General features: G+C 42.5%; 1 protein-coding gene across 3 annotated transcripts in view; it reads left to right on the top strand.

The window, feature by feature from the left end:
• crhr1 (corticotropin releasing hormone receptor 1) overlaps nucleotides 1–23,945 on the top strand; it is a 225,861-nt gene that overhangs the window by 134,048 nt on the left and 67,868 nt on the right. For all 3 annotated transcript variants that reach the window (XM_039740119.1, XM_039740118.1, XM_039740120.1), the window contains one exon: nucleotides 10,475–10,560. In XM_039740119.1, coding sequence (XP_039596053.1) covers nucleotides 10,475–10,560 — 86 coding nt within the window. The remainder of the gene's footprint in view (nucleotides 1–10,474; nucleotides 10,561–23,945) is intronic.

The raw sequence follows: 23,945 nt of genomic DNA, 5'->3' as shown, positions 1-23,945 counted from the left end.
CAGGGCTTCAGGCTGCTTGCGCGTTTCATTTTCGCAGAGGGACTCTTCAGTTTGAGCTCCGCTGCACATGAAAAGAAAGGCTTCCACAGGCTTGCCAGCGGTGTCTGCAACAATGGCCCACTTTGGCATTGATCGATAGAGAGATATGAAGGGCACCATCTAATAGATACTGTAGATGTGAAGTGAAAGGCACTATATAATGGATAGACAGATAGATATGCAGTATATGAAGTGAAAAGCTATAGATTGATATATCTGAAAGGTACTATACTGTGTAAAAAAGACGTGAAAGACACTACTGTATATAACAGAAAGATAGACAGATATGAAAAGCACTATACTGTATAAAAATTAAAAGTGAAAGAAACTGATAGGTAGGCATGAAAGGCAATAGAAGGTCTGGAATTGAGCAATAGTGCATAAAGACTGAGATAAAAAGACAATCTGAAAGGCACCATATTGAATATTAAATAGATGGTTATAAAATACAATAGATAGACAAATGTGAAAGACACAATATAACAGATGGGTAGAAAGAAATGAAGTGAAAGGCTCTACATAACAGATAGATAGAAAATGCAACTACTGTATATGATAGATCAATGTGAAGTCAGTCAGTCATTTTATAACCTGTTTAATCTGGAACAGGGTCACAGGGCTCTGCTGGAGCCTCTCTCAGCAAGCATAGGGCGTAGGGCAGGAAGAAACCCTGGACAGGGTGCTGATCCATTATGGTAGATGTGAAGTGAAAAGAGAGAGAATATTGTACCAGACTTAGAATTAAAATGGTAGCCGCACACAGTCCATTACCCCTTTCACAGCATGGTCTATTTCAATTAAGTTCAATTCAGTTTTTTAGGGATTACGCTTTACTAATCTGTCCAATCAACTGAATTAATCACAGGTGGACTCCAAACATCTCAATGATGACCAACAGAATAGGATGCACTTGAGCCAAATGTCAAGTGTAATAGCAAGGATCTCGGAATACTGAAGTCAATGTGAAATTTCCGTTTTTTATTTTAACAGTTTTGCAATCATTCCTAAAATTCAGTTTTCACTTTGTCATTCTGAGGTATTGAGTGTTACTTTATGAGGAGAAAATGAATTTAAATGATTTTAGCACGGGCGGCAGTTAGGGGACCCGGGTTCACTTCCTGGGTCCTCCGTGCGTGGTGTTTGCATGTTCTCCCCGTGTCTGCGTGGGTTTCCTCCTCGTGCTCTGGTTTCCTCCTACAGTTCAAAGACATGCAGGTTAGGTGCTTTGGCGATCCTAAATTGTCTCTAGTGTGTGCTTGGTGTGTGTGTGTGTCCTGCGGTGGGCTGGCACCCTGCCCAGGGTTTGTTTCCTGCTTTGTCCTGTGTTGGCTGGGATTGGTTCCAGCAGGCCCCCGTGACTCTGTTTAGGATGTAGCGGGTTGGATAATGGATAGATGGATGGATGATTTTAGCACAAGGCAGCAACTTAAGAAAATGTGAAAAAATTAAGGGTTCTGTATACATTTGAAGACACGGTAAACATAAAGACTTGCATTTCAAGGCATTGTAAAAATAAGGAGCTTCCTAATGCTGGCTGTGGCTGCCTACCACTGCTGGGTGGTCTTGTTTTATGCAGTAAGCACACTGTAGTTAAAGTATAAACACTACATAAATATTCATATAATGTCTTCTGCAGAGATGCTTAAAATAAAAGGGGATTTCCTTGTTCAGACTGCAGGGCTCTGCTGATAGACTCTGTGGCCTCACTCTATTTGGTCATCATCTGTCATTAAGAGCTGTTTTACACTCAGGGCTAAGCACTTTTCTTGAGTTTCCATACAATGCCCAGCTCCTCCATGTTTGTAATGAACACTGAGGGCCTGTCAAGTACTGACCACTGGCCATCATCATCATCATCATTACGTATATATCAACTCGTAGAGGGACTTGTGCCAACAACAGAATGTATGAATGAACTGACTGGTTGATAACAGTGAATGAATAAATCAGTAAATGAAGGGCTTGATATGCTAGCTCAATAAAGTGACTGAAAATGAAATAATGAGTGTTATTGCTTGATAAAAACAATTAATTTGATTAAGTCTGAGTGACTGAATGAATGAAGGAAAAAAATGTCAGTGCCATCAATTATTAATAGATGAATGCATGAGTGAAAGAAGGAATTGATATTAAAATAATAAATGAATTAGTTAACAAAATAATTTGTAGACTGACCTTTGATTGGCTGATATAAATGAATAGTGCTTCATTTTGATTAACTGAACACATTGATAAGAAGTAGTCAAAGTACTTGGTTGGTTGGTTGATTGGTATTGATAATAAAGCTACAACTGTCAGACTGAATAACAATAAATGAATTCATGTGAGGATAGATAAATGATGAAGCTATTGATTGGTAAGAGCATAATTAACAGTTGATTCATTCTGAACGACTGAATGAATTGACAATACCAGTGATAAATGAATGCATGAATAAATGATAGAAAAATTTGGTAATAAAATAATTAATAATTGATATAATAAATTATTTGTTGATTGATAAACAATTATAAGTCAGTCCAATATTATTTATTAATTGATGGATTTTGCTTGATTTAGTCATTTATATATTGAATTATGAATTAATTAACACATTAAAAAGAAAATAATGTACTGGTTTCTTGATTGTTTAGATGATAACCTAATTATTATTGTTATTATTATTATATATACATTAATTAATGTATTGATAATAACAGATTGATTAGTAATGGATAAATGAATGAGCAGTGTGTGATTGGTTAATAACATGATGAGCAGTTACTTTATTGATGAACTGATTATGAATGACAGATTGAATGAGATTTGCACTGGTATCATTCATCAGTTCATAAGAATATTTGATTGATTGTTATGAAATGGATGTACATTGGCATGATTAATCATTCAGGGGTGCTTAATATTTAAATGGATGATCGTTAAAAATGTTATCGTTGATTATGAATGAACGAATTAAACTGACATTGTTAATCTTTTCAAAAAAATAACTGTATGAAAGCAGATACTTTTATTAATTGGTAGTAAAATAAGAACGGATTGATTGATTAGAGTTGAATGAATGAATATATCGACTGTTTGCTAACCGCACAACTAACAGCTTGTGAAGTGCCTATTTGAATGAAACTATAAATGAATGAATCAAATTGGCTCCCATATCATTCATTCACTCATTAAAGTGACCCCCATCTCCAGAAGGGCCCTCTACTCAGGTGCCATTCCTGACTCGATGGGCCCACTGGGCATTCACACAAAGTCAAGGACGTGGAGCTCCTGGGTTGCCAGCTCTCCTTAAATTTCCTTATTTATCATCGTTTGACCTCGCCTCGGCTTCAGATTTAGTTCTTTTACAGATCAAACAAAAATCAATATCAGCTCACAGAAGTCTTGCCGCGTGATGACAGAGTTAGAAAGATGAGAACGGCGCAAGGTCAGATATTCTGGACAAGGAACGATGCTGAGGGATCAGGCCAGCCGAAGCCCTTAATGCAGCAGGAATGCGCGCTCTCATTGCGCAGGGCCGCACGGCAGCCTCGCTCGCGTCCAATTAAGCGCACCTCCCCGATGATTTATCTAAGCTGGGCAATGATGAGCAATGACTTCTAAAAATAGCGTCCGAAAGCGCTTGGTAAAGCCCCAGATTGCACCCTCCGGCTAGATAATTAAGTATTTTCTAGCATTATAATCGAATTGGGTAGGAATGCAGGGCACAAACGAAACATCCCTCCATCTACTTACCAGAAAACGCATTTAATGAAGCTGAGGGCGGAATCCATGAAATCGCCCTTACGCTATATAGCGCCAATGTCAAACAGTTTTAACCAGCCATGAAACACAATTTATTTAAAAAAGATGAAAGAGTTAAGCGTCTTAGTGAGATGCCCAGAAAGAAACGGCAGAAGTGCGAGAAAAGCTAACCAGGGAGACTGCTGAAACTGCCATTGGCATTTGGTCTGATCGATTTGAATGGGTTATCTGTTTAGGATGAAGGAAAAAGAAATACAGGGATTGTTGCTGCCTTGCACCCGATGGCTGCTGGGATAGTCTCCCGTGGTCCTAGACAAGCGGGTTAAGAAAATGGATGGGTGGATATTGTGTGATTTAGATTGGGCACCATGGTGGGATAGTGATTAAGGTATGCACCACAGCACAGCACAGGAGAGATGGATATGTAAACAGATAAAATGAATGCAGCTGTACAATACATACATAGATACAATCAATAAACGTAAAGGGCCCTATATTACAGATCGATAGATACAGAGATATGAATGGTGCTATACAATACAATAAATAGATAAAACAAATAGACATAAAAGGCACTATATCATAGATAGATAGCCAGATATCTATATATCTATATCTATCTGACGTCTATCTATGTAATAGGCAAATAATATGAAATATATTATATAATTAGCCAGTAGATAGATAGATATGAAAAAGACTATATAATTAATTGACAGATCAAATTGAAAGACACTATATAATCAACAAATGGATAAATGTTAAAAACACTATATAATAAATAGATATATATTAATATAAAAAGTGCTAAACAAAATGAAAGATATGAAAACACTATATATGATAGATGTGAAAGACAGTATATGATCAATAGATATATCATAAACAAAGGCAATATATAAAATGGTAGATGTGAAATACACAGTACAATAAGTAGATGTGAAAGGCACTATAGAATTAACAGATAGATAATCATTAAAGACACTACATAATCAATAGATATATATTGATAAGTAAAGGAACTATAAAAATGATAGATACAAAACACACTATACAAGAAATAGGTAGGTGGATGTGAATGGCACTATATAATAAATAGAAGGACAAATGTGAAAGATACTATATAATCAGCACTATACATAAATATTGTAAATGCCACATGGCTTGGATGGGAATCCCGATTAGAAGAGGGGATGGTTCCTTAAACGGACAGGAGGCTTCTAGTAGGCAGACAAGTAGAGAAGAGAAAGGTTTCCAGACCCAGAAGAGATGGCCAGAGTGGATGGACAAATGGCCCACTGAAAGAAGATGATGCTGGGGACTCTTTATCCCCCAGGACACTAAATTGCAGAGGTCCCAGATATTGGTACCCAGTAGGAAACCAATAAAGCATGCTGGGAGATGTAGTCCTGCAGAACAGCCATGCTGGGGTCTCTGGGTGCCACAAGAGGTTCGCTGCATATGACCCAGAATTACTTCCAACAGGCAGCGGCCCTGGCACCAGACGTACTCCTGGGTCCAGAATAAAGGGGACAGCACACACTTATCTAGGTGAGTCAGAGCTGGCAGGGTAGAGAGCAACACTTGACTGGGAGAGGGCAGTGTGCTTGGTTACTTTTGAAGATATTGTGTTGAATATACACCCTTTGATTTGAACCTGGCACTGTATTGTGTTATTGTGTTTGGGGTTTGGAGCTCCATCACAAGTTCCATCACAATATTTATTATTAAAAGCACTATATTAAATGATAGATATGAAATACACTATATACGGCCAGTTAGTTAGATATTAAAGAAACTGTGATTATTAGATTTATATCAATATGAAAGGCACCATTTAATCAACAGAAATATAAATGTGATAAACTACATAATCGGTATATATACATAAATATTAATATGAAAGGCACTATAAAAAAGCACACACACACTACACCAATTAGCATATTATCCACAATGCCACTGCTCTGGCAGGTATTGCTCTGCTTTATTTCACTGCCACCACAAAGCAGGTTGTTGCCGTCTCGGGTGGTCATTTTTATTTTGTTCACCAGCACCTTGTGTCCCTCAAAGCCAATGAATGCTTTAACAATCGTCTCCTCCAGGAGACAGAACTTGTAAATCTTCCCAAATGATGTATTTTGAGTAACTGCTCAGTATCCCAAGGGCCTGAGAGTTCCATTGCTGCTGGAGGGGCACACTTGAAGCCAACGCAGCACGATTAACTTATTGATTTATGAATGCACCACCACTGCCGTCTTTATGGGCTTTCCTTGTCCAGCTCTTCTGTCCCCCAGGAGTTTTCCTCTCCGTGAAGGCGGGATTGAGGTCATTGTTACAGGTCCTTCATTTGACAGTTTATTATTCCTAAATCTTCTGGTTGTGAGCGCCTTATTTAAACAGGCATGTTGTTTGCCTCCTCTTCACTGTGGTGTCCCACCACTGTCCTCCATACTGGCCTGAAGACTTGCTGACATATCAACTGGCTCAGGCGCTGCTAACTTTTCTTTATGAGCCATCAGTTCAAATTGTTCATGCTATCCCATCAGTTTCTCTGGGACTTTGCTGATTTATTTGCCGTACAAATCCCAACGTTCTGCTGAGAGAACTTTTATAGCACCTTACACAAAGAGGCTCACAAGTTAAACTCCCTACATTTGTTTTCTGTGTAGCAGTTCCCATACTGCATATTCCACACCAACTACATTTCCATCAGTCCTGTTGTGCATGTCTTTGCACCCATTTGTAATTTATACAGCGCCTTTCCTTCCAGAAACTCATGACAAATAGCTTTTAATTGGATATTTTGTGTTGCACATTAGTTGGCGCAGAGCAGAACCATCCTTCTGACTTTATTCTATATAGTGCCTTTCATGAAGTGCTTTCCACCTGTTTGTATTTTTATATCACCTTTCATAACAATGCTGTTATGTATTTATGGTAACATTTTTTTCACTCAAAGTAAACACTGACAGTTACCTACCACACTTTTCATTAGGATGCCGTCTTCTTAGTGAGACTGTTTCTCTGGTAAAGTGAGGTCTGTGGCTGATTGGCATTTTTAAATAAATAATCGTCACACTCGCGGCTTTGATGAGGGGGGCGTGGTGGCATGGCAAGAGCGGTTCCCGTGCGTGATGTGGGCAGTCCCACATTTAAGTGCACAGGTACCGAATCGCCTGTGACACCTGTGCCACGTCCCCATTTTAAAAGGGAGGAGTGCGAGTTTGAGGGGGAGAGAAAGAAAAAGACTGAGACAGAGGTTAGAAAGAAGGCAGGAGGAGAAAAGAACCGGTGCGGGAACAAGAGAAAGAGAGCAGGAGAATGCAGACAGCTGGGAAAGGAGCCCCTGAGAATGAGTGTGTGGCCGACGCTCTTTTGAGGGGGTGCAGTTTGAGGTGGTCACTCCAGCTGAGTAGTTCCGAGAAACAGGAGCAACCAGGAAGGTGAATGGCTCGGAAAGCAGCAGGGGTCGTGGAGGCTGGTAGGGGGAGCCCCGGCATGAGCACCCTGGTCCCTGGGGACCCGAGTCTTGGTCCAGCAAGGGAGCCTGTACATAGCTATGGGACGGAAGGCAACCGGACATGCAGAAGGTCAGCTGCGTCTGCAGATAGGGTAACTCCTCTGCTGCAAGGCCTGGGAGGGATTAGCAGAGGAGCCGCCAGTTAAATGAAGGAAAAAGACACCAGGATTTTAAAACAAGAACAGTTCCTGCCAGTGGATTTTTACCTTATTTTAAATGAATATTTGTTGACTTTAACCTCCACCTTTTGCACATGTTTTAATGAATTATTTATTTATGGATTGTTTTGGAAAACACTGCACTATTTATTTAAACACTCTTTTGATTTTTGTTTAATAAAAAGCACTTTTGCAATTTGCACGATCCCGTTGCTTGGAGTGTTTTGTCAACCCACCTACCAGCTCATTCAGTTACGTTATCAACAGTGCTGGGTTCAAGAGGCTCCCAAATCTGAAAGAGGGAGCCTGGAGTCAGACCTGTACCATCACACTTTCACAATCTATATATATATAATTCACTAAGGCAAGACACCCACGGAAAGCACGCCAGAAGGGGCGTGGATTCACTAAGCCGCCGACAAGTAAGACACCTATGGCGCACGCAAGAAGGAGCCACGCCCACCAACTCCAAGACCATTGGATACAACGACAACTCGCAGGGCCACGCCCACCAACTCGGACGCGACAACACAGAAAAAAAGGCGTCATTTATATTCGTCTGTCGTAGAGGCCACGTTGACTGTTCATAGAGGCATGTTTCTCGCGGAGGTGAATCGCCATATGCAGCGTGTAAACTGGTTTGCGAGGTGTATCCCATGGGATCCTTAAAACAATCCTTTACAACTGAGGTTAAAACACAATGAAGTAAGCAGTCTTTAAAAACCGAGTTTTCGGTTACGACGCACGACCACGTGCACCATAGCAAACTGTTTTACACACTACATACAGCAATTCGCATCCGCGACAAACATGCGTCTTCTTAGATGCTCCTGCAGGAACACGGAAAGTCTACGTGAGTCACAGTTGCATCTGGACTGTGCAAAGACGACAACGACTCAAGTGACGAGTTGGAGGTGGGCACAAGAACGATGGCGGTCCACCAGTTTTCAGTCACGGACGATTGTGTGTTGGTTACAATGTTGCTTTTCTTGCTGATTTATTACATTACCGCTGTTAATTTTCTCCCTGTGCTTAAAAATCATTAAAAAACCGGCCTGATTATGCGCCGTATGGTACGCCGCGGGTTGGCTAGTACTGTATAATTTAAAGGTTTTTTTTTTTTTTTAAATTAATTATAGTGCTTTTCTGTCTAGTTTTCATCTTTATGGCGATTGTCTTGCTTGATGTTTGTGTAAAACACCAAAGCCTGAAATGTAAAATGATAAAATTTGGACATTGTACACTGGCATATGTACTACACTCCCACCGTAATTGAATTATGTGTATTAAAGATAGCATAAGAAAGTCTGACATTTTGGGATGGTGACCCTCATAGCTCTTGACGAGGTTAGCACTGACTATGCAGTCCAAGGGGAGGAGCAAGAATAACAGAAAATCAAAATTAGGATGCCTTCCAATTTGCAGCCACATCCTGCCCCACAACAGGCATAACCTCATCCTAGTACTGGCCCTACCCCACCATATCCTGGCTCCGTTCAACTCAGGGCCCTTGAAAATTGAAATTCCCCAGCTAGCACTAGCTGACCAGATAACCAGGTGGTGCACACAATGCAATCAGTCTCAGCCTCAAGACACCTTGTGGTGTGAAGGGTGAGGGTCAGGTGTGGTGTCTCTCATAGGGCAAGCATTGATGAAAATTGCTAGATGTAGACAACTGGATCCTTTTGGATGTGAATTGGATCTTCTATTGTGATCGTTCATGAGTGCTTTAAGCCTACTTTACAGCCTGTCATCTGATCAAGGGCCATATGTTAGGGACACTCAGGCTGATCTGTCAGTTGCCTCAGATGGACAGTGTGATCTTGGACACACCTGGGAGGCCCAGAATGACTGTGGGGTGGACTAGGACTCCTAGTTCTTGGACAGGCTGAAGATGTGGACTTGGAGTGGACCTCATTTAAGACCTCAATAGCCCAGGTAGCTGCAAGGTGTTGTTAGTGCTTATCATGGTGCTCATCACTCAATACAGAGTTAGGGTCTCTGGTTATAACAGAGAGGAACTGGTAGACCAAGAAGACATTAGCTGTTGTGGTTGCCCTATGGAATTCCATGCATTTGTGTGTGTGTGTGGTTCTTCAATGGGGTAATGGGAGTATGATGACCAATACCTGACCCCAACTGGGCATGTTATTGAGAGTTTAACAACAACTGAAGCCAGTAGATTTGATCTCCTGTGGTCATCTGGGGGGACTGGGTCCATTTGTATGGCTGAGGTCAGCAAGTATTTCTGTGTGTGCTTTATCCAGATTTTAATAAACTCTGTGTCATAATGGCTTCACAGCATAAGACACTAATCTCACACTGGGGTGGGGTATGGGGGTGGGCGCTGTGCACATCTCATGATAATGGTAATCATCAGGACGTGCCCTTTGCCAGTTGGCATGGTGTCCTCCCCAGGACACTGGATTTATGTCCTGGACTGGTCAGTTTCCATGTTCTCCACAGACCTATGTGGGGTTCTGTCTGGGTACAGCAGGTTTGGTTGAGTGGCACTGCAGAGGACTAGCACCCTGTCCAGAACTTATTCTCACATTGTGACTCCATATCTCCATGATCCTAAACTGGAATATGGAAATTTAGGGATGGATGGAGATCCTTTGCTTGTGTTTATGCTGAGCTGAACTGTAACAATTAGTTAATATTTGGTCAAGCTGCTTGGCATTCTCTGGTTGTATTTCTATACTGAGACTCCATAATGGAATTGAAGGATTTTTTATTTTTATAGCACCTTTCCCCAGGGTAATCCAGTTGTTCACATGCATTCCCCTGCCATGATGGACAATTCCAATTTTAACCCAATTATATGTTGCAGGACTGTGAACGCCAAGAGAAGCCCATCATCGCTAACCCTGACTGTCTTTCCGAGTTTCTTCTGTCAGTCTGTGGAGGGTGCCATCTGCTTGCTTGGGTGATGGAAGATAAGCTATTGCAGACTGTGGTGTTTTATGATTTTTCTGACCTTTTGTATGTTTATGTCACCACCCCACAGATAACGTCTACAGGGAATGTCTCCTGAATGGAACGTGGGCAATAAAAGTGAATTACTCTCAGTGCCAGGAAATCCTCAATGAAGAGGTACAGTCGCCATTTTTTGTTTCATTGTTTGGGTGGGGCTGCCATCTTCTTAGATAATTAAAACTGAAGCTGAGTTGCATGTGGGTGAGACTGGCAGAGAACTGACATCACAACACCTCATGACCCAGCCCCATGTCAGGCATTGAGTAGAATCAAAGCAGACGGCAATTCACAAGAAATTCATTGAATATATAAAAGTGAATATGTGTGTGTGTGTAAATTCACACTAGAATTAATCTCAGCCAAATTTTGCAGATTACTATTTTTAATTTTTTATAGCACCTTATACAAATCATCTCACAATTTACTTTTCCATTATTTGTATTCTGCATAATAAATCTAATGTTGCATGTCCCACTAGTTCTGTTTTGTGTTGATCCCTTTGCAGAGGCCTTTGCATTCATTTGTAGCGTATACAGTGCCTTTCTTTTTAGAAACTCATAAAAATGCCCTTTTAGTTGAAAGCATTTGGTGAATATTTTGTGCATCTCATTTGCTAGTGCAGAGCAGAACACTTTTTTTCTGCCATTATGCCCCTTTCACAAAGTGCCTTCCAAATTTTTGTATTTTATAGCACCTGTCATAACAAAACAGAGACAGCACCACATGTACCTTTTTATATAATTGTATTGATTGCAACACGTTTTTCACTCAAAGGAAACGCTGACCTTTACTTACCACACTTTTCATGAGGTTGCTCTCTTCTTAATGAGATTCCATCATAATATGACCTCCTGGCTTTTTTGTTAATTATAGCGCCTTTCTGTCCACTTTTCATCTGTATGGTGTTTGTCTAGTTTAAAGTTTGTGTTAAACACCACTGCCTGAAGTATTAAATAATAAAGTTCTCAAAGGGATGGTGCTACAGGGCACACTGTGCACCTACCGACGCATTACAAATGAGCATGCCAGTGGTATATGTACTACATTGCCACAGTAACTGAACTGTGTGTATTAAAGCTAACAAAAGAAAGTCTGACATTACAGCATGGTGACCCTCACAGCCATGTGCTCCTGATAAGGTTATCCCTACCTAGGCAGTCCAAGGGGCGGAGGTAAAATGACAGCTAATCAAAACTCGAAGGCTGTCCAACTTGTTGACTCCACCCCACTCCAAAGCAAGCACTATCCTGTCCTACCAAAGGACCAACTTCAGCCCATGACAGGTACTGCCCCATCCAGCACTGCCCTGCCTACACCAAGGCCCACAAATAAATCCAGGACTGGTGCTGAGATTCCACAAATAGCACCTTGTGACCAGGTGGCCCAGACAGTGTGGCCAGTCTCACTCAAATCAAAAGGTTTCCACCTGGAAAATGTATTTAGTGACTGCACCAGCGCTTTATTCTAGCCTGGGTACCCCTTCTAGGATGCCATTATGTGCAGCATACAATGCCAGAACAGCCAGCCCTCAGCCCACACCTCATTCTCCCCATTCACCAAGGTAAAAGTAAAACACTTGTGAGGAGATGACAGAATGATACGCATAATCTGCTGTCGATCCAAAGATCTTCAGATAGGCATTCTGCTCTTATGTTATATAGTAACTTTTAAATTGAGGATTTGCACAAAGTCCTTAAATAGTATTACAATTTCATATCACCTTACAAGGACAATCCAAAGATGCTCTACAACCATATTTTATATAATGTCTTTCACTGGGGTCATTCTTCAAATGTGCCAAATGTAAAAAAGCCTCGGAAATGTCACTTTTTATTTCATGTAGTGCTGTTCATAGTTGTCACACACACACATACGTATACAGTGTACAGTATATATGTAGTGTGCTTTCTTAGATGTATCAGAGCCCCAAACCCTTGGCACAAGCACATGAACAACATCATTGGGTTCAATTGCCTTCTTTTTATTAAACAGAATACATCTAAGGCTGCCTTCCCTCTGTGGGCTTTCCACTATTCTTGGTGTTTTTTCTTCCCATTTTCAGCAGGTAACAACCACATTTAACAATCATAGTGCAACGCTGCATCTTAAGGGTTTTTGGCACAGTAAATTTATAATTGCAGATTCCTGCCAAGTAGATAACCAGGAAATCTTGCCAGCTATGCTACCTGTGATCATTAAGGCACCAAAACCCTGACACAACTTCAGCAACGCAAGTCCCGGGTTCAAATAAATATTTCTTTATTCATCAAAGTCCATCCATCCATTATCCAACCTGCTACATCCCAACTACAGGATCACGGGGGTCTGCTGGAGCCAATCTCAGCCAACACAGGGCAAAAGGCAGGAAACAAACCCCGGGCAGAAACTTGCTTGTCTTTGGACTGTGGGAGGAAATCAGAGTACCCGGAGAAAACCCACGCAGACATGGGGAGAACATTCAAACTCCACGCAGGGAGGACCCGGGAAGCAAACCCGGGTCTCCTAACTGCAAGGCTGCAGCACTACCACTACGCCACCGTGTCTCCCCCTATTCATCAAAGTACCTTTTCAAATTGGCTTGTTCTCCATTTTAATCCACCCTACAGTTCTTTTTCTCTCTTTCTTTTTCTCCTCCACTCTTCTCCAAGCGAGTTTTGTCTTTCTCCACACCTCCATGGGTGAGGTGGAGTGGCTTTCTTTATGTCAGATATGGAACTATTTCTGGAGAAAGCACTTCCAGGTCATGCACAACTTTCACCTGACAGAGAAGTCTTCTCCTAACAGCAAACTGCATCAAGGGGGTGATGCCACCCAGTATACAGGGGAACACATGGCATTGGAAGGTGGCCATTCCCTTTCTATCCTTTTATGTCAGGCTCCCAACTAGGAAAAGGAATAGGAGCCTTCCCAGTCAAGAATCCAGTCCATCCATGATAGTCTATCATTTCAGATATAGATAAATAGATGGACAGAGTAAAACATTAAGTTTATGTGTGTCTCTCAGACGAATCTGATTGGTCAGTTTGGCTTTGGTTTGATTGGATCATTTGGGTTTGGTGAGACGATCATTTGCTAGAGAAAAGAGGCTGAACCACACACGGAGGAATTAAACTCTAGGAGGTATGCTGAGAGTCACCTTCAAAGACAGGAAGCATGAAAAGTAGACAGGAGGTGAGCAAAGTGCCTCCAAATGACAGAGTCTGAGAAGAAGGTTTTATGGGAATGTGCTTGACAGGAAGAGTACCGTTCAAGAGTGATTCAGACACAGGCTGGTACAGAAGAAGGGCACTGAAGGTACATGAGGGGCAAGAGATATCCAGTGTTTTTAAGTGTATTCTATTACTCATCTTTGACATGTAATTTGGCTAGTACAGAAATAAGCAAACTCAACATAAACAATAACTAAGCATGGGACCCAAACCCAGGACACCAAGTAAACAAGGTAGCAGTCAAAACCACTGTGCCACCCTATGCTTGACTTTGTAAGGAGAACAGTTAACAAGCCTTTAGGAAACCAATCCAAATATATTTTATATAGTGCCTTTTTTCAGTGATCACTGGTACTGAGTTGTTCTCAAAGCAAACCATAACCTTATAACCGTGCCTTTCATGGTGCAATTGTCATGCGGAACTGCTGCACCTTCTCCTACAGTCTGAATGGCTTCCACCAGGTACAATATAAAGACTTTTCTCCATCTGGTGTCCTGAGGCAGAATTACACTAACATTTCAATAGAATCTCTTTTTTCAAACAACTCTTGTAGATCACTGATTTGGGGCCACAAAGCTTATTCTTTGGGGTTCCTCCTTCCTCTTCACATGCCCCCTCTGAACATCAGTGTGTTTTGCAAGGGCTCATGGAAGTATAACCTTCAGTGAGGCATCACAATGAATGACTGGTTCGATTCTGGGTTAGGGGGACCATTAGAAAGTGAGACAGCAGTGCAAAGATTGGGCAACACCCTTTGTGTCCACTCCATTGTGAGACCCGTCTAGGAGACTACTGCAGATATGCTGTTTAGTCATCACATGAAGTCTTCCTGGTGGTGTCATTAACAGGTAGTGGACTTCTCTGTGGATTCCAAACCATCCCTCCTGGAGTTGCAGTAATACACATGATGAGGAGGTCTTCCACATTTTGTTAAACTGCAAAAGAATGAGGCTGCCAAGACCACCAAACAGAATGCAGGAACTGAAAAAAGTATGCAGGTGTGCCAGGCGCAATCTGTACTCCGGTCACGCCGGCCAGTTGCATGCCTGTTTGTTATGGAGGCAATTGCTTCTTTCTGCTTAATGAAGCCAGACGTTATAGGCGCCTCAAAACAATCAAATTGAAAGTGACAAGTTTAAAAAGGAATGGACGGGCTCTGATAGATCGAGATGACTGCAACTGTGTTGGGTAGAAGGGTGTGGGGGGGCATCTGGAACAGTAATTTATTTCTCGAGCTAGCCGATAGAAGGGAAATGCCAGTGGGGATTTATGGAGAGCAGGGAGTGTGGACACCACATGGGAGCAAAGGGGGGTGGACAGCTGTGGTCAGGGTCCTGGTCCACACCTCAAGGACTTTTAAAATTCTAGGCAGGGGTCACCACTGGGTCAGTTCACCAGTCACTTCCAGGGTAAGGAATGTCATCTAGAAAACCTGTGGCAGTTGTCCTAGAGTTCCCTTTGGGGCCCCCCGTACTCACACAACATTGCACACCCCTGCACTTGTCAGGTACTTTCTGTTTCGTCCCATCTTTGGTCATCTCTTGATCCGTTGAACCAATGTCTTATCCAAGTCAAACAAGTACAGCCAACTCCAAGTTTGCACTCACTAGATGGAGCTTTTAAGCCCAAGCTAGGGATTATTTTTGAGTTAAATCCACTAATAACATCATTCTACCAGTTGAACCCTTGTTCTAGCTCGCCCCAACCTGTAAGTTATTGACTGAGTCACTAGAAAGAGCTTTTAAACCCTAGCTAGGGTTATTTCTAAGGTAAACCCATTATAATTTTATCCCTTCTGTTGAACCTTTGTCCAACTCACCCCACCCTCACCAAAATCATTGACTAAATCACTCGAAGCGGCTTTTAAGCCTTACCTAGAATTTAATCTTGAATGACATTTGGAAAACCTGTGTTTGAACTCCTACAGCTTCTTCTGGTCGTCCCTGATACTCCTGCAATATTGCACACCAGGACACTGTTGAGCTGTACACTGTCCTCTACCTCCCACACCTCTGTCCTCTCTTCATCCCATAAGCTGAACCCTTAATTAAAGTCAGCCCCTTAGATGTCCCCCTAGAGCTCCCTCTGGTGGCTGCTGGTATACATGCAATGTTGCACAGCAGCAAACTTGAGAGCTGCCTTTGTCCTGAACCCCTCACACCTGAATAAAGTGTGCACCTGCACCACTGTCCTCTCTTCAACCGATTAGCTGAACCTTCCTTCAACTTAACCCACTCCCCACTTTACTCCACGTTCATGGAATCCATAAACACCAGACTGAAATAGCTAACCTCTCTTCTGGCCTCACTTTATCACACCAGTTGAACCCATGTCCACAAATGCTCCCTATAGTGGTGGCCCTAGATATTCCTATAGCCCCGCAGCTCAGAGTTTCTTTTAAGGGCTAAGTAGTTTGAAGCCTGACCACTTACAGTATATGAACAGTAATGAGTAGGATCTACCTACTGCCCCCTACAAGACTGTGTCCCTTAAAATCTGGGATGTTCTCTGTTGAATATATGACACACTGTCCCCTTGGTAATATTTCACCCACAATTCTGGCCTATAGTGGGTACTTTGAACCCTGCACTCATCTGTACCCTCTACAGCTGTCTGCAGTGCGTACCCCTGTTGGGAGGCCTACCACATAAGTTATTTTTGCTGGCCACCTGCTTGCTGTCCAGTAGCTTAGAAGAGCCTGCCAGTGGGCGTGAGTTGCACCAGGGTAACTTTTGCACATGTCGCAGACCATCAGAAGGTGGTTGGGTTCATTTGCCTGGGATTCCTGGATGTGAAAACTGGACAGATTCAGTTTGGTCCAGTTTAATCTCTTCCACAAATGGACATACAGCAAGAAATCTATTGGGCTTCAAGAAGGGCCATTCTTTGCTTAACTGTTGTCAACACCTAACAGCAGGTTAGAGCTACAAACACGTCATTCTACTAAATCTATCCTCTATCTTGGACACGGTCAGCCATCAGATCTTTCTAATCTCTCTGATCTTGGCATCGCTAGGACTGCCCTGAGGTGGTTTGAGTCCTACCTCTTTGGCAGATCCTACTATATGTCCTGGCATGGAGGGAAGTCATGGGTGCACCACAGGGTTGGTCCAAGTATCAGTTCTGTACCCTCCCCTCTTGTCTGGATACATCTCCTCACTAGCCACCATAATTCAGTCCCATAGTTTCCATTATCGGTGCTGTGCTGATGATATGCTTTCTTCCAAAGGACCACACGGTATAAAGTAGAATCTCTGAATGTCCCATTGATATTGCAACCAGGGTGGAAGAACACCACCTCCAGCTCAACCTGGAAAAGATGCTTCTTCTTGTTATCCCAGCTTGTTTGTTTGTTCAGCACCCTATCTCTGTTTAGCTCGACTCATTATGGCTAACACCCACTACGTTTTTACGCAACCTTGGGTGGTAATTGCTGACCATTTGTTCTCCAAAGACCACGTAGTTACGGTCTCTTGGTCTTAAAATATCCTCTATATAATATCCACAAGATCTGACTGTACCTGACAGAGTATGCAGGACAGCTCCTGGTCCAAGCTTTGGTCTTATCAGATCTGGAGTACTGCAACTCTCTGCCAGCTGGAGTACTGGCAAATGTCACCATGCCACTGCAGATGATTCAGAAGGAAGTGGCACAATGGTGTTCAGTCAGCCGAGGCAGACATGTGTCACTCCTCTTCTCAGATCACATTACTGGCTTCCTCTAATGGCACGTGTTAAGTTTAAATGCTTGAGAGAAATCAGTGGGTCAGCACCTGTATATTTGGAGACACTTGTGAGGTCCTATGGTCCTCCTCGATCACTCTCTGCTGATGAATGGAGTTTGGTAATAACACTTCTCTGTGGTATTAGATCTCAGTCCTGACTCTCTTTATGTGTAAGCTCCATGCTGGTGGAATAAGTTGCCCACCTCCATTCAGAATGCTGAGTTCCTCAATATGTTTAAGAACAGTTTGAAGACTCTTGTTTGGTGCATTTCTGTCTAACTGATGATGGCTTTGATAGGTTTTTATAACCTAGGAATTGTACTGAACTTTATATTTAGGTTCTAAAGCCTTCAGTTGTTCCCAAACAGTCCTGCTGACTGATATTTACTCAATTACGTTGACTTCTTTTTTTTTTAAGTCACTTTGGATAAAAGCATCTGTTAACCAAATCAATGTAAACGTAATTATAAATATAATAAGTATCCAACCATCAAGTCTGGTCCCCGCCCTGTACTCCTCCTTTCTCCTACTAGTACAGCCCATCAAGCTCGCTCTTAGCCTTGTATCTCTGGCAGGTTTGTTGACAGCTGGGCTTTCTGCCTGTCTCTCATTATGTAGTGCTATTGTTCAGTCAACAGATGTTCTCCCTTTTCTCCTCCCACCATAGCCATTTAGTCAAGTCATTTCAGTCCAAGACTCTCTTTTATCTCATAGCGGTTCTTGGCAGCTTGTTCATGCCAGACCTATGTGTTTCTGTACATGCAGCCTACTCCCCTTGTACTCCTCCATCCTCCCACTATTACAACAATTCAATCGATTTCCTGTTTCCCACTTTATTGCTTGGGCCAACTTGGCAACTGATGATGCCCATCTCACATTTTTTTAAATATACAGAACAGCTGTTCTCCCTGTACCCCTCCCTCTATTAGCAGTTAGCCAAGCCATTTCTTTTAGGTGCCATATACTGGTTCCTCGTGGACTCTCAGCAACTGACATTTGTGTCAGAACATGTTTTTTGGGCTACATAGAAGATGGCACCATCCTGGGTTCAGGCCTTGCTTTGGTCACTGTCTGTGCTGACTCTCCCATTGAGATTCTGGTCTGGTCCCAAGGACATACAGCTTAGGCAGCACATTCTTGTTGTTGCTACACTCCTCCAATAATCTGGGTTCAATTGGGCATTTCCCCCCATTATCTATAAGGATTGTCTTCTGTATCAGGTAGTAACACCATTTATTAGATTAGATAAACTTTATTAATCCCATGGGGAAAATATGATTTATAGTCAAGAGGGGGCACCACCAGATAATATTAGGGTTTTAGAAGGCTCTGAACTAGTTCAAGGGTGTCAGTGTAGTGCTCTTATTAATATAAAGGGAATCCCCCTTTAGAGGGCAGTATGTTTTGGTGGACACCCCCGCTGGGCTCCATGTGTCCCTTCCTATGGTGATTAGGGCTTTGTCACAAAATCAAGAACCTGCAAGTCATTCCTGGGGTACAACCAGAAGAGGACATTGGCCGCAGCTTAAAAGCCTCCATCTGGCCATAGAGCTTATGAGCTTGGAATTGAACGATGAGTGACTGGAAAGAAGTGAAAGAAGGTGATTTGTGACATAGAGGACGGTGTACGGGTGTGCTGCAAGAGTGTGGGAGGGCAGGTGGAGCATTTTCTGCATAGTGCACACTCCCCCTTTCACTATCTTCTATTCTTAACCTCCTGTCACTTACATTTGAACAGCTGTAACATTTGTGGATGCCCACCTCTGTGCACTTCTTATTTCTATGCCCAAAACACCTGTTCCACTGTGCTCATCCCTTCTTTCTGTAATAGATAAGCCAAGTCTCCTTTAGACCTGTTTCTTTCACAGAGACTCTTGAAGGTTTGGCAGCAGGGGGCACCTCAGTCTGTGAGTACAGCATTTGTGAATTTTCTTCATAGAGTACAGTTGTGCTTGAAAGTTTGTGAACCCTTTAGAATTGTCTATAGTTCTGCATAAATATGACCTAAAACATCATCAGATTTTCACTCAAGTCCTAAAAGTAGATAAAGAGAAACCAGTTAAATAAATGACACAAAAATATTTTACTTGGTCATTTATTTATTAAGGAAAATGATCGAATATTACATATTTGTGAGTGGCAAAAGTATGTGACCCTTTGCTTTCAGTATCTGCTGTGACCCCCCTTTGCAGCAAAAACTGCAAGTAAACGTTTCCGGTAACTTTTCATCATTCCTGCACACCGGCTTGGAGGAATTTTAGTCCATTCCTCCGTACAGAATAGCTTCAACTCTAGGATGTTGGTGGGTTTCTTCACATGAACTGCTCACTTCAGGTCCTTCCACAACATTTCGATTGGATTAAGGTCAGGACTTTGACTTGGCCATTCCAAAACTTTAACTTTATTCTTCTTTAACCATTCTTTGGTAGAATGACTTGTGTGCTTAGGGTCGTTGTCTTGCTGCATGACCCACCTTCTCTTGAGATTCAGTTTATGGTCAGATGTCCTGACATTTTCCTTTAGAATTCTCTGATATATTTCATAATTCATTGTTCCATCAATGAAGGCAAGCCATCCTGGCCCAGATGCAGCAAAACAGTTCCAAACCATGATACTACCGCCACTATGTTTCACAGATGGGATAAGGTTCTTATGCAGTGTTTTCCTTTCTCTGAACATAACGCTTTTCATTTGCAGACGAGCAGCAATGTATTTTTTGGAGAGCAGTGGCTTTCTCCTTGCAACCCTGCCATGCACACCATTGTTGTTCAGTGTTTTCCTGATGGTGGACTCATGAACATGAACATTAGCCAATGTGAGAGAGGCCTTCGGTTGCTTAGAAGTTATCCTGGGGTCCTTTGTGACCTCGCCGACTATTACAGGTGTGCCTTGCTCTTGGAGTGATCTTTGTTGGTCGACCACTCCTGGGGAGGGTAACAATGGTCTTGAATTTCCACCATTTGTACACAGTCTGTCTGACTGTGGATTGGTGGAGTCCAAACTCTTGAGAGATGGTTTTGTAACCTTTTTCAGCCTGATGAGCATCAACAACTCTTTTTGTGAGGTCCTCAGAAATCTCCTTTGTTCGTGCCATAATACACTTCCACAAATGTGTTGTGAAGAACAGACTTTGATAGATCCTGTTCTTTAAATAACACAGGGTGCCCACTCACACTTGATTCTCATCCCATTAATTGAAAACACCAGACTCGAATTTCACCTTCAAACTGACTGTTAATCCTAGAGGTTCACATACTTTTGCTGCTCACAAATATGTAATATTCTATAATTTTCCTCAATAAATAAATGACCAAGTATAATATTTTTGTCTCATTTGTTTAACTGGTTTCTCTTTATCTACTTTTAGGACTTGAGTGAAAATCTGATGATGTTTTAGGTATTAGCTATTTATGCAGAAATATAGAAAACTAGCCAACCCGCGGCGTAGCATACGCCGCATAATCAGGCCGCTTTTTAAATGATTTTTAAGCACAGAGGAAAAAATAAAGATTTGAAAAATCCGTAATTTAATAAATCACCAAGAAAAGTAACATTACAACAATGCACGCTAGGAACCAACATACAATTGTCCGTGAATGAAAACCGGAGGAGCGCCGTCGCGCTTTCTCCTTCCAAAGTGAAGGACGGGGTTGAACGGCGCTCGTTCAGTGCGCACTGCCCGCTTATGTGCCCGCCCCCAACTCCCTACCTGAGTCGCTTTCGTCTGTGTACAGTCCACACGCACCTGTGAGTCACGTTGAATGTTAATTTTCCAAACACCGCCTCAGTCGGTTTCCACGTTGAATTTTCATTGTTCTTTGCGGTTCAGGCTGCTTTTTTTTATATATAATCCACCCGACCATGGGGGGCTTTACAAAGGGCAGGGACTTAATCAGTGCGAGCGTATGACCCGCACGTACTGGGAATTTCGCTCGTGGGGAACAATTGGAAGCCACGGTCTCCATCACGAATGGGGTTCAACGGCTTACCCACGGCGGGTAGACACACGTTGATCCATTCAGTGTAGCGCGCGTGCAGTACCGGACATACAAGTGCATCACAGACCTGTTAATGCTCAATCTCACGTGGCTGAAAGCCACTTGTCCCTCTAAGAATTTGGACGCCGACCGCTGTTGTGTCGTGTAACTATTTAGCAGGCGGGAGTCTTGTTCATTTTCGGAAATAACCAGCCAAATCGCTCCACCAACTAAGAACTGCCATGCACCACCACCCACAGAATCGAGAAAGAGCTATCAATCTGTTAATCCTGTGCGTGTCCGGGCCGGGTGAGGTTTCCTGTGTTGAGTCAAATGAAGCGAAAGGCTCCACACCTGGTGGTGCCCTTCCGTCAGTTCCTTTAAGTTTCAGGTTTGTAACCATACTCCCCCCTGAACCCAAAGACTTTGGTTACCCGGTTGGCTGCCCGGCAGGTCATGGGAATGACGCCGCCGGATCGCCTGTTGCAGGGCCTGCATTGGTGAAGCAGGTGAGACGGTAATGAAACAGAGGCACAAGGCTTATTGGTTTTTAAAGACTGCTTACTTCATTGGGTTTTAACCAATGCACGGAACGAACCAACACACAATCGTCCGTGTGGCGCTCAGGGTGGAACGGGAGGAGAGGAGAAGGACATCCACTCCGCTCCCTCCGTCATGCCAGTCTGCTGGTTTCTCGTTCAGTATACACTGCCTGCTCATGTGCTCACCTCCAACTCGTCACTCGAGTCTTTGTACAGTCCAGATGCACCTGTGACTCACGTAGACTTTTCATTGCTCTGTGCGGTTTTGGCTGCCTTTCTATATATAATCCACCAAGACACCCGACCACGGTGGGAGGGGGGTGTGTACAAAGTGCAGGAGTATCTAAGAAGACGCATGTTTGTCGCGGATGCAAATTGCTGTATGTAGCGTGTAAAACAGTTTGCTATGGTGCACGCGGTCGTGCGTTGTAACCAAAATCTCGTTTTTTAAAGACTGCTCACTTCATTGTGTTTTAACCTCAGTTGTAAAGGAACGTTTTAAGGATCCCATGGGATACCCCTCGCAAACAGTTTTACATGCCGTATATGGCGATTCACCTCCGCAAGAAACATGCCTCTATTAACATTCAACGTGGCTCGGAGCTGCATGTGACCTCTGCGACAGACGAATATAAATGACGCCGGTTTTTCTGTGTCGTCACGTCCGAGTTGGTGGGCGTGGCTCTGTGAGTTGTCATCGTATCCAATGGGTTTGGAGTTGGTGGGCGTGGCTCCTTCCTGCGTGCGCCATAGGTGTCTCACTTGTCGGCGGCTTAGTGAATCCACGCCCCTTCCGGCGTGCTTTCCATGGTTGTCTTGCCTTAGTGAATTATATATGTAGATTCTAAAGGGTTCACAAACTTTCAAGCACAACTGTATACTTCCCATATACTCCTCCATACTTACATTAACTTATTTGTTTATTTTCTCCTCCTATTTCTTGGACAGTGGTTTGAAAAAGTCTACATTTAAGAACATTCTTCTTAGCCCACATTTTATTTCTAAGCACAGAACACTTATTTCCCTGTACTCATCCCTCTTTTCAGTTAGATAAGCCATATCTCCTTTAGACTCCTGTTTCTTTCTTAGAGATTTTTAAAAGATCAGCAGCAGGGGACACATACGATTTGACTGTATTGTTTTTTTTGCATATTCTTCTTAGAGCTCACTCCCCCTATACTCCTCTCTCCTTCCATCATCTTATTATGTTGATCTACAATTCCTTACATGGTGCTTTGAACAGGTGTACACTTAAGGACACCCTTGTTTGCTCGCGTTTTTATTTCATGCATTGAACACCTGACTCCCTGTACTCTTCCTTTTTATCTGTAATTAAGAAGCCATATCTCCTATGGGCTCCTGTTACTTTATTGAGTCTCCTGATAGATCATCTGCAGAGGTGCCCCTGCATTTTGGAACTGTTTTGTGAACTTTATGTACAGAACACTCTTCCCCTATACTCCTACTACCTTCCACAATCCACTTTTTTTGGCCTCCCTTTTCTGACCTGGAGATCTGAACAGGTTTGCCCACCTAAATGCACTTCTTACTTCTTAGGCACAGAACCCCTGTTTCCCTGTACTCATCCATCCTTTTTGTGATAGATAAGCCATGTCTCTTCTGGACTCCTGTTTCTTTCATGGAGTCCCTCGATGGATTGTCAACAGGGGGTGCCTATGTTTGGAGTGTAGTGTTATTATGTATTTTTTGCATAGAGTACATCCTCCCTATACTCCTCCCTCGTCCACCATTTTCTTTTCTTGACCTCCTATCACTTACTTTGCACAAGTGTACATTTCAGGATGCCCTCCTCATTGCATTTCATATTTCTATGCCAACAGAATTTGTTTCCCTTACACATCCCTCCTTATGTAATAGATGAGACATGTTTCCTTTAGGCTGTAGTTTTTTTGTTTTGTTTTGGTTTGTTTTTTTTCATTAAAAGGTGTCAGCAGGAGCCACTGTTATTTTAGCCTGATGTTTTTCTGCATTTTCTGCATAAAACACACTCCCCCTATACTTTTAGCTATTTTTTGCACTTTAACATT

This window comes from Polypterus senegalus, chromosome 17, assembly GCF_016835505.1.
Source record: "Polypterus senegalus isolate Bchr_013 chromosome 17, ASM1683550v1, whole genome shotgun sequence".
Taxonomy (NCBI): Eukaryota; Metazoa; Chordata; class Cladistia; order Polypteriformes; family Polypteridae; genus Polypterus; species Polypterus senegalus.
This window is presented reverse-complemented; position numbering and strand designations above follow the sequence as displayed.